Source organism: Crinia signifera, chromosome 5 (genome assembly GCF_055691185.1).
Source record: "Crinia signifera chromosome 5, ASM5569118v1, whole genome shotgun sequence".
Classification (NCBI taxonomy): Eukaryota; Metazoa; Chordata; class Amphibia; order Anura; family Myobatrachidae; genus Crinia; species Crinia signifera.
In genome coordinates, this window is record NC_139221.1 from 5,202,058 (window position 1) to 5,217,744 (window position 15,687).

The following is a 15,687-nucleotide window of genomic DNA, read 5'->3' on the forward strand; positions in this document are numbered from 1 at the left end:
TCCATATCATCTGTTCCTCCACTCACTCTCTTCCTGTAACCTCACTCTCCATATCATCTGTTCCTCCACTCGCTCTCCTCCTCCTGTAACCTCACTCTCCATATCATCTGTTCCTCCACTCGCTCTCCTCCTCCTGTAACCTCACTCTCCATATCATCTGTTCCTCCACTCCCTCTCCTCCTCCTGTAGCCTCACCCTCCATATCATCTGTTCCTCCACTCACTCTCTTCCTGTAACCTCACCCTCCATATCATCTGTTACTCCACTTGCTCTCCTCTTCCTGAAGCCTCACTCTCCATATCATCTGTTCCTCCACTCACTATCATCCTCCTGTAACCTCACCCTCCATATCATCTGTTCCTCCACTCGCTCTCCTCCTCCTGTAGCCTCACTCTCCATATCATCTGTTCCTCCACTCACTATCCTCCTCCTGTAACCTCACTCTCCATATCATCTGTTCCTCCACTCACTCTCCTCCTCCTGTAGCCTCACCCTCCATATCATCTGTTAATCCACTCGCTCTGCTCCTCCTGTAACCTCACCCTCCATATCATCAGTTCCTCCACTCGCTCTCCTCCTCCTGTAGCCTCACCCTCCATATCATCTGTTAATCCACTCGCTCTGCTCCTCCTGTAACCTCACCCTCCATATCATCTGTTACTCCACTCACTCTCCTCCTCCTGTAACCTCACCCTCCATATCATCTGTTACTCCACTCACTCTCCTCCTCCTGTAACCTCACCCTCCATATCATCTGTTCCTCCACTCACTCTCCTCCTCCTGTAGCCTCACACTCCATATCATCTGTTCCTCCACTCACTCTCCTCCTCCTGTAGCCTCACCCTCCATATCATCTGTTCCTCCACTCGCTCTCCTCCTCCTGTAGCCTCACCCTCCATATCATCTGTTACTCCACTCGCTCTCCTCTTCCTGTAACCTCACTCTCCATATCATCTGTTCCTCCACTCGCTCTCCTCCTCCTGTAACCTCACTCTCCATATCATCTGTTCCTCCACTCGCTCTCCTCCTCCTGTAACCTCACCCTTCATATCATCTGTTCCTCCATTCGCTCTCCTCCTCCTGTAACCTCACCCTCCATATCATCTGTTCCTCCACTCACTCTCCTCCTCCTGTAACCTCACCCTCCATATCATCTGTTCCTCCACTCACTCTCTTCCTGTAACCTCACTCTCCATATCATCTGTTCCTCCACTCGCTCTCCTCCTCCTGTAACCTCACTCTCCATATAATCTGTTCCTCCACTCGCTCTGCTCCTACTGTAACCTCACCCTCCATATCATCTGTTCCTCCACTCACTCTCTTCCTGTAACCTCACTCTCCATATCATCTGTTCCTCCACTCGCTCTCCTCCTCCTGTAACCTCACTCTCCATATCATCTGTTCCTCCACTCGCTCTCCTCCTCCTGTAACCTCACTCTCCATATCATCTGTTCCTCCACTCCCTCTCCTCCTCCTGTAGCCTCACCCTCCATATCATCTGTTCCTCCACTCACTCTCTTCCTGTAACCTCACCCTCCATATCATCTGTTACTCCACTTGCTCTCCTCTTCCTGAAGCCTCACTCTCCATATCATCTGTTCCTCCACTCACTATCATCCTCCTGTAACCTCACCCTCCATATCATCTGTTCCTCCACTCGCTCTCCTCCTCCTGTAGCCTCACTCTCCATATCATCTGTTCCTCCACTCACTATCCTCCTCCTGTAACCTCACTCTCCATATCATCTGTTCCTCCACTCACTCTCCTCCTCCTGTAGCCTCACCCTCCATATCATCTGTTCCTCCACTCACTCTCCACCTGTAACCTCACCCTCCATATCATCTGTTCCTCCACTCACTCTCCTCCTCCTGTAACCTCACCCTCCATATCATCTGTTCCTCCACTCACTCTCCTCCTCCTGTAGCCTCACCCTCCATATCATCTGTTCCTCCACTCACTATCCTCCTCCTGTAACCTCACTCTCCATATCATCTGTTCCTCCACTCACTCTCCTCCTCCTGTAGCCTCACCCCCATATCATCTGTTCCTCCACTCACTCTCCACCTGTAACCTCACCGTCCATATCATCTGTTCCTCCACTCACTCTCCTCCTCCTGTAGCCTCACCCTCCATATCATCTGTTCCTCCACTCACTATCCTCCTCCTGTAGCCTCACCCTCCATATCATCTGTTCCTCCACTCACTATCCTCCTCCTGTAACCTCACTCTCCATATCATCTGTTCCTCCACTCACTCTCCACCTGTAACCTCACCCTCCATATCATCTGTTCCTCCACTCACTCTCCTCCTCCTGTAGCCTCACCCCCATATCATCTGTTCCTCCACTCGCTCTCCTCCTCCTGTAACCTCACCGTCCATATCATCTGTTCCTCCACTCACTCTCCTCCTCCTGTAGCCTCACCCTCCATATCATCTGTTCCTCCACTCACTATCCTCCTCTTGTAACCTCACTCTCCATATCATCTGTTCCTCCACTCACTCTCCACCTGTAACCTCACCCTCCATATCATCTGTTCCTCCACTCACTCTCCTCCTCCTGTAGCCTCACCCCCATATCATCTGTTCCTCCACTCGCTCTCCTCCTCCTGTAACCTCACCGTCCATATCATCTGTTCCTCCACTCACTCTCCTCCTCCTGTAGCCTCACCCTCCATATCATCTGTTCCTCCACTCACTATCCTCCTCTTGTAACCTCACTCTCCATATCATCTGTTCCTCCACTCACTCTCCACCTGTAACCTCACCCTCCATATCATCTGTTACTCCACTCACTCTCCTCCTCCTGTAGCCTCACTCTCCATGGGCAGGATGCTGTAACACATGTGATAATTATGGCAAAGGACAGCTCTTGCTTTAAGAGCTGTCCTTTGCGGTGAGTCAGCGATGCGATGCACAGCGGGTAGCGGCGGCTCCCCCCTCCCTCCCTTACCCTGCTAACTCTCCCCCTGCCGCCTCACCCTCTGATTACTTTATTCTAGCTCAGAGCTACATTGCAGTGTGAAAATGAAGCTGTCCAGCATGTGTGGGCTACATGCAGAAGCAGCCGGTAACTGGGCACCTGGGTAACAACATGCTGCACTGCAGGGGGACAGATGTAACCTGTGCAGAGAGTTAGGTGTGGGAGGGGCGTGTCCTAGCTAAGAGCTACATTGCAGTGTGAGAATAAAGCTGCCCAGTGCCCAGCATGTGTGGGCTACATGCAGAAGCAGCCAGTAACTGGGCACCTGGGTAACACCATGCTGCACTGCAGGGGGCAGATGTAATATGGGCTACATGCAGAATGCAGCCATTATTTACCCTCCATTCAAACATAATACATGTGCCCCCCAGCATGGTTAGAGCAGGTGCTCGCCATATTCTCGCTGTCTATTGTTCCTCTCCTGTCTCACTACAGCTCTGTGTCCAGCTGGGCTGGAAACCGAAGGGTGGGAGATTTGACGTGCTGCCGCTGCTGCTACAGGCTAATGGAGACGATCCCAAATTGTTCGAAATTCCTCCCGAACTGGTCCTAGAAGTGTCCCTGCGACACCCAAAGTGAGTCCGTGAACCCCTGTACTTACTGTAATGTGTGTGCCCCCATCATCCAGTGTCTAGTCCTGTACATATACCTGCAGGACAGTACTGAGGTACGAGGTGCCGCTAACCTCCTCTATAACCCTGTACTTACTGTAATGTGTGCTCCCATCATCCAGTGTCTAGTCCTGTACATATACCTGCAGGACAGTACTGAGGTACGAGGTGCCGCTGACCTCCTCTATAACCCTGTACTTACTGTAATGTGTGCCCCCATCATCCAGTGTCTAGTCCTGTACATATACCTGTATGGTGCTTACTGTGCAGGACAGTACTGAGGTACAAGGTGCCGCTAACCTTCTCTATAACCCTGTACTTACTGTAATGTGTGTGCCTCCATCATCCAGTGTCTAGTCCTGTACATATACCTGTATGGTGCTTACTGTGCAGGACAGTACTGAGGTACGAGGTGCCGCTAACCTCCTCTATAACCCTGTACTTACTGTAATGTGTGTGCCTCCATCATCCAGTGTCTAGTCCTGTACATATACCTGTATGGTGCTTACTGTGCAGGACAGTACTGAGGTACGAGGTGCCGCTAACCTCCTCTATAACCCTGTACTTACTGTAATGTGTGTGCCTCCATCATCCAGTGTCTAGTCCTGTACATATACCTGTATGGTGCTTACTGTGCAGGACAGTACTGAGGTACGAGGTGCGGCTAACCTCCTCTATAACCCTGTACTTACTGTAATGTGTGCCCCCATCATCCAGTGTCTAGTCCTGTACATATACCTGCAGGACAGTACTGAGGTACGAGGTGCCGCTAACCTCCTCTATAACCCTGTACTTACTGTAATGTGTGCTCCCATCATCCAGTGTCTAGTCCTGTACATATACCTGCAGGACAGTACTGAGGTACGAGGTGCCGCTAACCTCCTCTATAACCCTGTACTTACTGTAATGTGTGTGCCCCCATCATCCAGTGTCTAGTCCTGTACATAAACCTGTATGGTGCTTACTGTGCAGGACAGTACTGAGGTACAAGGTGCCGCTAACCTTCTCTATAACCCTGTACTTACTGTAATGTGTGCCCCCATCATCCAGTGTCTAGTCCTGTACATATACCTGTATGGTGCTTACTGTGCAGGACAGTACTGAGGTACGAGGTGCGGCTAACCTCCTCTATAACCCTGTACTTACTGTAATGTGTGCCTCCATCATCCAGTGTCTAGTCCTGTACATATACCTGTATGGTGCTTACTGTGCAGGACAGTACTGAGGTACAAGGTGCCGCTAACCTTCTCTATAACCCTGTACTTACTGTAATGTGTGCTCCCATCATCCAGTGTCTAGTCCTGTACATATACCTGCAGGACAGTACTGAGGTACGAGGTTCTGCTAACCTCCTCTACAACCCTGTACTTACTGTAATGTGTGCTCCCCCATCATCCAGTGTCTAGTCCTGTACATATACCTGCAGGACAGTACTGAGGTACGAGGTGCCGCTAACCTCCTCTATAACCCAGTACTTACTGTAATGTGTGCGCCCCATCATCCAGTGTCTAGTCCTGTACATATACCTGCAGGACAGTACTGAGGTACGAGGTTCTGCTAACCTCCTCTATAACCCTGTACTTACTGTAATGTGTGCCCCCATCATCCAGTGTCTAGTCCTGTACATATACCTGCAGGACAGTACTGAGGTACGAGGTGCCGCTAACCTCCTCTATAACCCTGTACTTACTGTAATGTGTGTGCCTCCATCATCCAGTGTCTAGTCCTGTACATATACCTGTATGGTGCTTACTGTGCAGGACAGTACTGAGGTACGAGGTGCCGCTAACCTCCTCTATAACCCTGTACTTACTGTAATGTGTGCTCCCATCATCCAGTGTCTAGTCCTGTACATATACCTGCAGGACAGTACTGAGGTACGAGGTTCTGCTAACCTCCTCTACAACCCTGTACTTACTGTAATGTGTGCTCCCCCATCATCCAGTGTCTAGTCCTGTACATATACCTGCAGGACAGTACTGAGGTACGAGGTGCCGCTAACCTCCTCTATAACCCAGTACTTACTGTAATGTGTGCGCCCCATCATCCAGTGTCTAGTCCTGTACATATACCTGCAGGACAGTACTGAGGTACGAGGTTCTGCTAACCTCCTCTATAACCCTGTACTTACTGTAATGTGTGCCCCCATCATCCAGTGTCTAGTCCTGTACATATACCTGCAGGACAGTACTGAGGTACGAGGTGCCGCTAACCTCCTCTATAACCCTGTACTTACTGTAATGTGTGTGCCTCCATCATCCAGTGTCTAGTCCTGTACATATACCTGTATGGTGCTTACTGTGCAGGACAGTACTGAGGTACGAGGTGCCGCTAACCTCCTCTATAACCCTGTACTTACTGTAATGTGTGCCCCCATCATCCAGTGTCTAGTCCTGTACATATACCTGCAGGACAGTACTGAGGTACAAGGTGCCGCTAACCTCCTCTATAACCCTGTACTTACTGTAATGTGTGTGCCTCCATCATCCAGTGTCTAGTCCTGTACATATACCTGGGTACTCTTTACCTAGAACGGCGCCCGCGATCAGAATCGCGGGCGTCGGGGGTAAAAAATCGCGGTAATCGCGGGCATCGCGGGTAAATCGCGGGTACATCAAAATCGGGTACCCGCGATTACCGCGATTTTCCCATAGGGAACAATGTTAAAAAGCCTGATTGACCGCGATTTTACTGTAAAATGCCTCAATGCCCGCGATTTTCCCATAGGAATCAATGTTAAATGGGCTACAGAGCCCAAATAGCCCCAATTAACCCTTAAATGTCCCCCCAATTTTTGTACGCCACCCCACGATCCACGCCAACCCGAAGCGTGGCGAGCGCAGCGAGCCCGCGAGGGGCGGCGGTACGCGTCCTCCGACCTTTTCATGCCCTACTATCCACGTCGGCGTGGAGTTGAGAATAGAATAGTGTGGCGAGCGCAGCGAGCCACCGAGCCCGAAGCGTGGCGAGCGCAGCGAGCCCCGCGAGGGGACGCGGATACCTTCACAGGTAAACGCGTCCCTTCGCGGGCTTCACAGGTGTCCGCGTCGCTGCGCTCGCCACGCTTCGGGTTGGCGTGGATCGTGGGGTGGCGTACAAAAATTGGGGGGACATTTAAGGGTTAATTGGGGCTATTTGGGCTCTGTAGCCCATTTAACATTGATTCCTATGGGAAAATCGCGGGCATTGAGGCATTGAATGCAAAATCGCGGTCAATTAGGCTTTTTAACATTGTTCCCTATGGGAAAATCGCGGTGATCGCGGGCATCGCGTCGCGGCCGTTTATGTGCTGCCCGCGATGTCGCGATCACCGCGATGGGCGCCGTTCTAGGTAAAGAGTACCTATACCTGTATGGTGCTTACTGTACAGGACAGTACTGAGGTACGAGGTGCCGCTAACCTCCTCTATAACCCTGTACTTACTGTAATGTGTGCCTCCATCATCCAGTGTCTAGTCCTGTACATATACCTGCAGGACAGTACTGAGGTACGAGGTGCCGCTAACCTCCTCTATAACCCTGTACTTACTGTAATGTGTGCCCCCATCATCCAGTGTCTAGTCCTGTACATATACCTGTATGGTGCTTACTGTGCAGGACAGTACTGAGGTACGAGGTGCCGCTAACCTCCTCTATAACCCTGTACTTACTGTAATGTGTGTGCCTCCATCATCTAGTGTCTAGTCCTGTACATATACCTGTATGGTGCTTACTGTGCAGGACAGTACTGAGGTACAAGGTGCCGCTAACCTCCTCTATAACCCTGTACTTACTGTAATGTGTGTGCCCCCATCATCCAGTGTCTAGTCCTGTACATATACCTGTATGGTTCTTACTGTGCAGGACAGTACTGAGGTACGAGGTGCCGCTAACCTCCTCTATAACCCTGTACTTACTGTAATGTGTGTGCCTCCATCATCCAGTGTCTAGTCCTGTACATATACCTGTATGGTGCATTATGTGCAGGACAGTACTGAGGTACGAGGTGCGGCTAACCTCCTCTATAACCCTGTACTTACTGTAATGTGTGCGCCCATCATCCAGTGTCTAGTCCTGTACATATACCTGTACTAGGTGATTCATCGCACCCTACGGGCGCTCTTCACACCGGCGTAAGGGGCTACGCCCCTTAATTTGTGAACATTTGTATTGTGAGAAATATGGTTAGAATTGTATGAAAGATGCCCTGTATTGCAGCTTCTGGCAGTGGGTGAGGGTCCAGCGTGGCAGCACAGGAGTACCGGACGGTGGCCCTGAGTCAGTGTCTCCTCCTACTGGGTGGGAGTTAGGGTGCATGAGAGCAGGAGGCTGGGCTATGAGGCATGATAGGGGTATGTGGGCAACACAGCGTCAGCGATTACCCAGTGGTGGAAGTTCCGGTTCAGGAGAGCAGGAAGCTGGGTAGTGATAGGGGTGTGTGGGCATACGGGGGACTAAAGAGGGTGGTGAACACTGTGCAGCTTCTGCCAGTGGGTGAGGGTCCAGCGTGGCAGCACAGAAATACAGGAGTCAGTGTCTCCTCCGACTGGGTGGGAGTTAGGGTGCATGAGAGCAGGAGGCTGGGCGGTAAAGCATGATAGGGGAATGTGGGCAACACAGGGTGAGCGGGTCTCCACTGGCGGAAGTTACGGGGCAGGAGAACAGGAGGCAGGGCAGTGTCCTCCCACATTGATGGCAAAAGTATTCAACATCGGCCATAAACCATCGATTATTTGAAAATCATTGATGGTCGATGGGCATCCCTAGAACTGGAGGAGGGTGGGGGACAGTATGCAGCTCCCGGCAGTGGGTGAGCGTCTCCTCCCACTGGGAGGGAGTGAGCGTGCATGAGAGCAGGAGGCTGTATAATAGTGGTATGTGGGCAAGACATTGATAAAAGTTGTGGCGCTGGTGCAGAGGGCAGTGGGGAAACCTGCAGTGCGGCAGCCAGGGCCGGATTTCCCACCTAGGGGCGGTACCTGCTTGTGGTGGTACAGGATCCCCCATTGTCAGGGGGGTACGTGAAATGCAGGAGCGGGGGCCGCGGTGGTCCGCTGGGGGGTTGAATTGCCGGAAGGGGGTCTGGGGGGTCTGCAAATTGCGGGAGGGGGGGTGGTGTGTGGGGATCCGCGGTTAGCGGGAGGGGGCGGGGGTCCGCAAATCGAGGGCGGGGGTTCGGGGGGGCTTGAATCGTGGGAAGGGGGGTCCGCAAATTGCGGGAGGGGGGTTGTCGGGGTTAGTGAATTGCGGGAGGGGGGGTTGCGGAGGTCCGTGAATTGCGGGAGGGGCGCGTGAGGTGCCGTGAGTCAAGGGGGGGTGGTGCGGGGGTCCGTGAATCACGGGAGGGGTCATGAATCACAGGAGGCGGGGGTCGTGGGGGGGCTGCGAATCGCAGGAGGGGGGGTGTGGGGGGTTGCCGTGAATTGCATGAGGGGGGCGTGAATCAAGGGAGGGTGGGCGCAGGGGGGTGGTGCGGGGGTCCGTGAATCGCGGGAGGGGGCATGAATCGCGGGAGGGGGGGTCGTGGGGGGGTTCCGAATCGCAGGAAGGGGGGTATGGGGGGTGCCGTGAATTGCATGAGGGGGGCATGAATCGCGGGAGGGGGGTCCCCGAATGTGTGAATTACGGGGCGGTCGCAAATCGCGAGAGGTGCCGAGGGGGCCCGCAAATCGCGGGAGGGGGGCGCTACGGGGGGTTTCGTGAATCGCGGGAGGGGGGATCGTGGGGGGTTGCGAATCGCAGGAAGGGGGGTGTGGGGGGTGCCGTGAATTGCGTGAGGGGGGCATGAATCGCGGGAGGTGGGGTCCCCGAATGTGTGAATTAGGGGGCGGTCGCAAATCGCGAGAAGTGCCGAGGGGGCCCGCAAATTGCGGGAGAGGGGCGCTACGGGGGGTTCCGTGAATCGCGGGAGGGGGCGGCGAGAATTGCGGGAGGGGGGTCGCAAATCACAGTAGGGGGGGGGGGGGTTGCCGTGAATCGCGGGAGGGGGGGTCGCGGGGGGCCCTTTTAATGCTGGGAGGGGGGGTCGCAGGGGTCCCGCGAATCGCGGGAGGGGAGGATGCAGGGGTCCTGCGAATCGCGGGAGGGGGCTCGCGGGAGGGAGAAGTCGCTGGGGTCCCGCGATTTGCGGGAGGGTCGCGGGGGTCCCGCGTTTCGCGGGAGGTGGTGGTTGCGGAGGTCCAGCGAATCGCGGGAGGGGGGTGGTCGGGTTTGGGACGGATATTAGACAGCACTTACATCGACAGCCATTACATCGACACCATTAGTTCGACAGCTCAATAGGTCGACATGGTTTTAGGTCGACATACCATTAGGTCGACATGTCATTGTGTCGACAGCTCATTAGGTCGACAGCTCATTAGGTCGACATGTTTTTAGGTCGACACTGCCATTAGGTCGACAGAGTCTATGTCGACAGTCAAAAGGTCGACATGGGTTTTTTCACTTTTTTTTTCCGCCGAAATGTCGACACAGTCGACATGGACACAGTTTGAAGTGTACCGCAGCCGCTCGCTATGCTTCGGGCACGGTGCCTCGCTGCGCTCGGCACACTATTTTATTCTCCCGCCACGCCCTAGTGGATAGTAGGGCATGAAATACCGCCTGTCGGCACATGTCGGCTCAATAAACAGTGAAAAAACCCATGTCGACCTTTTGACTGTCGACATAGACACTGTCGACCTAATGGCAGTGTCGACCTAAAACATGTCGACCTAATGAGCTGTCGACCTAATGAGCTGTCGACATATTGACATGTCGACATATTGACATGTCGACCTAATGGTATATCGACCTAAAACCATGTCGACCTATTGAGGTGTCGAACTAATGGTGTCGATGTAATGGCTGTCGATGTAAGTGCTGTCTAACAATAGTCCGGATACCGGGGTGGTCGCGGGGGTCCCGCGAATCGCGGGAGGGGGGTCGCGGGGGTCCCGCGAATCGCGGGAGGGGGGTCGCGGGGGTCCCGCGAATCGCGGGAGGGGGGGTTCGCGGGGGTCCCGCGAATCACGGGAGGGGGGTCGCGGGGGTCCCGCGACTTGCGGGAGGGTGGAAAGCGGGGGTCCCGCGAATGGCGGGAGGGGGGGTGCGGGGTCCTGCGAATGGCGGGAGGGGGGGTCACAGGGGTTCCGCAAATCGCGGGAGGGGGGGTCCCGGGGGTCCCGCGATTCGTGGGAGGGGGGTCAGGGGGGGTCCCGCGAATCGCGGGAGGGGGGGTCGCGGGGGGGTCCCGCAAATCGCGGGAGGGGGGGGTCGCGGGGGGGCCCGCGAATCGCGGGAGGGGGGTCGCGGGGGTCTGGCAGAGGGTAGGGATGTGCAGGAGTAATGGTGGATGGTGGCTGTGGAGTAATGGTGGATGGTGGGCGTGTACTGTAGCCCTGGCTGGGCGGGGGGAGGTGATGTCAAGGGGGTGGAACGTCAGACACATGAAAGTGAAACTGTTCTACACAGGAACGTTCTCCACAGGGGTTGAGTGACAGATCTGGCTAAATATATAAGAGATGGTGCTTACTGTGCAGGACAGTACTGAGGTACGAGGTGCCGCTAACCTCCTCTATAACCCTGTACTTACTGTAATGTGTGCTCCCATCATCCAGTGTCTAGTCCTGTACATATACCTGTATGGTGCTTACTGTACAGGACAGTACTGAGGTACGAGGTGCCGCTAACCTCCTCTATAACCCTGTACTTACTGTAATGTGTGCCCCCATCATCCAGTGTCTAGTCCTGTACATATACCTGTATGGTGCTTACTGTACAGGACAGTACTGAGGTACGAGGTGCCGCTAACCTCCTCTATAACCCTGTACTTACTGTAATGTGTGCTCCATCATCCAGTGTCTAGTCCTGTACATATACCTGTATGGTGCTTACTGTACAGGACAGTACTGAGGTACGAGGTGCCGCTAACCTCCTCTATAACCCTGTACTTACTGTAATGTGTGCCCCCATCATCCAGTGTCTAGTCCTGTACATATACCTGTATGGTGCTTACTGTGCAGGACAGTACTGAGGTATGAGGTGCCGCTAACCTCCCTCTATAACCCTGTACTTACTGTAATGTGTGCTCCCATCATCCAGTGTCTAGTCCTATACATATACCTGTATGGTGCTTACTGTGCAGGACAGTACTGAGGTACGAGGTGTCCCGCTAACCTCCTCTATAACCCTGTACTTACTGTAATGTGTGCTCCCATCATCCAGTGTCTAGTCCTGTACATAAACCTGTATGGTGCTTACTGTGCAGGACAGTAATGAGGTACGAGGTGCCGCTAACCTCCTCTATAACCCTGTACTTACTGTAATGTGTGCTCCCATCATCCAGTGTCTAGTCCTGTACATATACCTGTATGGTGCTTACTGTGCAGGACAGTAATGAGGTACGAGGTGCCGCTAACCTCCTCTATAACCCTGTACTTACTGTAATGTGTGCCCCCATCATCCAGTGTCTAGTCCTATACATATACCTGTATGGTGCTTACTGTGGAGGACAGTACTGAGGTACGAGGTGCCGCTAACCTCCTCTATAACCCTGTACTTACTGTAATGTGTGTGCCTCCATCATCCAGTGTCTAGTCCTGTACATATACCTGTATGGTGCTTACTGTGCAGGACAGTACTGAGGTACGAGGTGCCGCTAACCTCCTCTATAACCCTGTACTTACTGTAATGTGTGTGCCTCCATCATCCAGTGTCTAGTCCTGTACATATACCTGTATGGTGCATTATGTCCAGGACAGTGATGAGGTACGAGGTGCGGCTAACCTCTTCTATAACCCTGTACTTACTGTAATGTGTGCCTCCATCATCCAGTGTCTAGTCCTGTACATATACCTGTATGGTGCACTATGTGCAGGACAGTGATGAGGTACGAGGTGCCGCTAACCTCCTCTATAACCCTGTACTTACTGTAATGTGTGTGCTCCCATCATCCAGTGTCTAGTCCTGTACATATACCTGTATGGTGCTTACTGTGCAGGACAGTACTGAGGTACGAGGTGCCGCTAACCTCCTCTATAACCCTGTACTTACTGTAATGTGTGTGCCCCCATCATCCAGTGTCTAGTCCTGTACATATACCTGTATGGTGCATTATGTGCAGGACAGTGATGAGGTACGAGGTGCCGCTAACCTCCTCTATAACCCTGTACTTACTGTAATGTGTGCGCCTCCATCATCCAGTGTCTAGTCCTGTACATATACCTGTATGGTGCATTATGTGCAGGACAGTGATGAGGTACGAGGTGCCGCTAACCTCCTCTATAACCCTGTACTTACTGTAATGTGTGTGCCTCCATCATCCAGTGTCTAGTCCTGTACATATACCTGTATGGTGCTTACTGTACAGGACAGTACTGAGGTACGAGGTGCCGCTAACCTCCTCTATAACCCTGTACTTACTGTAATGTGTGTGCCTCCATCATCCAGTGTCTAGTCCTGTACATATACCTGTATGGTGCTTACTGTACAGGACAGTACTGAGGTACGAGGTGCCGCTAACCTCCTCTATAACCCTGTACTTACTGTAATGTGTGTGCCCCCATCATCCAGTGTCTAGTCCTGTACATATACCTGTATGGTGCTTACTGTACAGGACAGTACTGAGGTACGAGGTGCCGCTAACCTCCTCTATAACCCTGTACTTACTGTAATGTGTGCTCCCATCATCCAGTGTCTAGTCCTGTACATATACCTGTATGGTGCTTACTGTACAGGACAGTACTGAGGTACGAGGTGCCGCTAACCTCCTCTATAACCCTGTACTTACTGTAATGTGTGCCCCCATCATCCAGTGTCTAGTCCTGTACATATACCTGTATGGTGCTTACTGTGCAGGACAGTACTGAGGTACGAGGTGCCGCTAACCTCCTCTATAACCCTGTACTTACTGTAATGTGTGTGCCCCATCATCCAGTGTCTAGTCCTGTACATATACCTGTATGGTGCTTACTGTGCAGGACAGTACTGAGGTACGAGGTGCCGCTAACCTCCTCTATAACCCTGTACTTACTGTAATGTGTGCCTCTATCATCCAGTGTCTAGTCCTGTACATATACCTGTATGGTGCTTACTGTGCAGGACAGTACTGAGGTATGAGGTGCCGCTAACCTCCTCTATAACCCTGTACTTACTGTAATGTGTGCTCCCATCATCCAGTGTCTAGTCCTGTACATATACCTGTATGGTGCATTATGTGCAGGACAGTGATGAGGTACGAGGTGCCGCTAACCTCCTCTATAACCCTGTACTTACTGTAATGTGTGTGCCCCCATCATCCAGTGTCTAGTCCTGTACATATACCTGCAGGACAGTACTGAGGTACGAGGTGCCGCTAACCTCCTCTATAACCCTGTACTTACTGTAATGTGTGTGCCTCCATCATCCATTGTCTAGTCCTGTACATATACCTGTATGGTGCTTACTGTGCAGGACAGTACTGAGGTACGAGGTGCCGCTAACCTCCTCTATAACCCAGTACTTACTGTAATGTGTACGCCCCCATCATCCAGTGTCTAGTCCTGTACATATACCTGTATGGTGCTTACTGTGCAGGACAGTAATGAGGTACGAGGTTCTGCTAACCTCCTCTATAACCCTGTACTTACTGTAATGTGTGCTCCCATCATCCAGTGTCTAGTCCTGTACATATACCTGTATGGTGCATTATGTGCAGGACAGTGATGAGGTACGAGGTGCCGCTAACCTCCTCTATAACCCTGTACTTACTGTAATGTGTGTGCCTCCATCATCCAGTGTCTAGTCCTGTACATATACCTGTATGGTGCATTATGACCAGGACAGTGATGAGGTACGAGGTGCTGCTAACCTCCTCTATAACCCTGTACTTACTGTAATGTGTGCTCCCATCATCCAGTGTCTAGTCCTGTACATAAACCTGTATGGTGCTTACTGTGCAGGACAGTAATGAGGTACGAGGTGCCGCTAACCTCCTCTATAACCCTGTACTTACTGTAATGTGTGCCCCCATCATCCAGTGTCTAGTCCTGTACATATACCTGTATGGTGCTTACTGTGCAGGACAGTACTGAGGTACGAGGTGCCGCTAACCTCCTCTATAACCCTGTACTTACTGTAATGTGTGCTCCCATCATCCAGTGTCTAGTCCTGTACATATACCTGCAGGACAGTACTGAGGTACGAGGTGCCGCTAACCTCCTCTATAACCCTGTACTTACTGTAATGTGTGCCCCCATCATCCAGTGTCTAGTCCTGTACATATACCTGTATGGTGCTTACTGTGCAGGACAGTACTGAGGTACAAGGTGCCGCTAACCTCCTCTATGACCCTGTACTTACTGTAATGTGTGTGCCTCCATCATCCAGTGTCTAGTCCTGTACATATACCTGTATGGTGCTTACTGTACAGGACAGTACTGAGGTACGAGGTGCCGCTAACCTCCTCTATAACCCTGTACTTACTGTAATGTGTGTGCCTCCATCATCCAGTGTCTAGTCCTGTACATATACCTGTATGGTGCTTACTGTGCAGGACAGTACTGGGGTACGAGGTGCCGCTAACCTCCTCTATAACCCTGTACTTACTGTAATGTGTGTGCCTCCATCATCCAGTGTCTAGTCCTGTACATATACCTGTATGGTGCTTACTGTACAGGACAGTACTGAGGTACGAGGTGCCGCTAACCTCCTCTATAACCCTGTACTTACTGTAATGTGTGCCTCCATCATCCAGTGTCTAGTCCTGTACATATACCTGCAGGACAGTACTGAGGTACGAGGTGCCGCTAACCTCCTCTATAACCCTGTACTTACTGTAATGTGTGCTCCCATCATCCAGTGTCTAGTCCTGTACATATACCTGTATGGTGCTTACTGTACAGGACAGTACTGAGGTACGAGGTGCCGCTAACCTCCTCTATAACCCTGTACTTACTGTAATGTGTGTGCCCCCATCATCCAGTGTCTAGTCCTGTACATATACCTGTATGGTGCTTACTGTGCAGGACAGTACTGAGGTACGAGGTGCTGCTAACCTCCTCTATAACCCTGTACTTACTGTAATGTGTGCTCCCATCATCCAGTGTCTAGTCCTGTACATAAACCTGTATGGTGCTTACTGTGCAGGACAGTGATGAGG

At 52.2% G+C, this 15,687-nt stretch overlaps 1 protein-coding gene across 1 annotated transcript in view; it reads left to right on the forward strand.

Moving 5' to 3' along the window:
* NOS3 (nitric oxide synthase 3) overlaps window positions 1-15,687 on the forward strand; it is a 119,464-nt gene that overhangs the window by 49,423 nt on the left and 54,354 nt on the right. Inside the window, exon 7 of the mRNA XM_083186549.1 lies at window positions 3,416-3,555. Within this exon, the coding sequence (XP_083042675.1) occupies window positions 3,416-3,555 (140 nt within the window). The remainder of the gene's footprint in view (window positions 1-3,415; window positions 3,556-15,687) is intronic.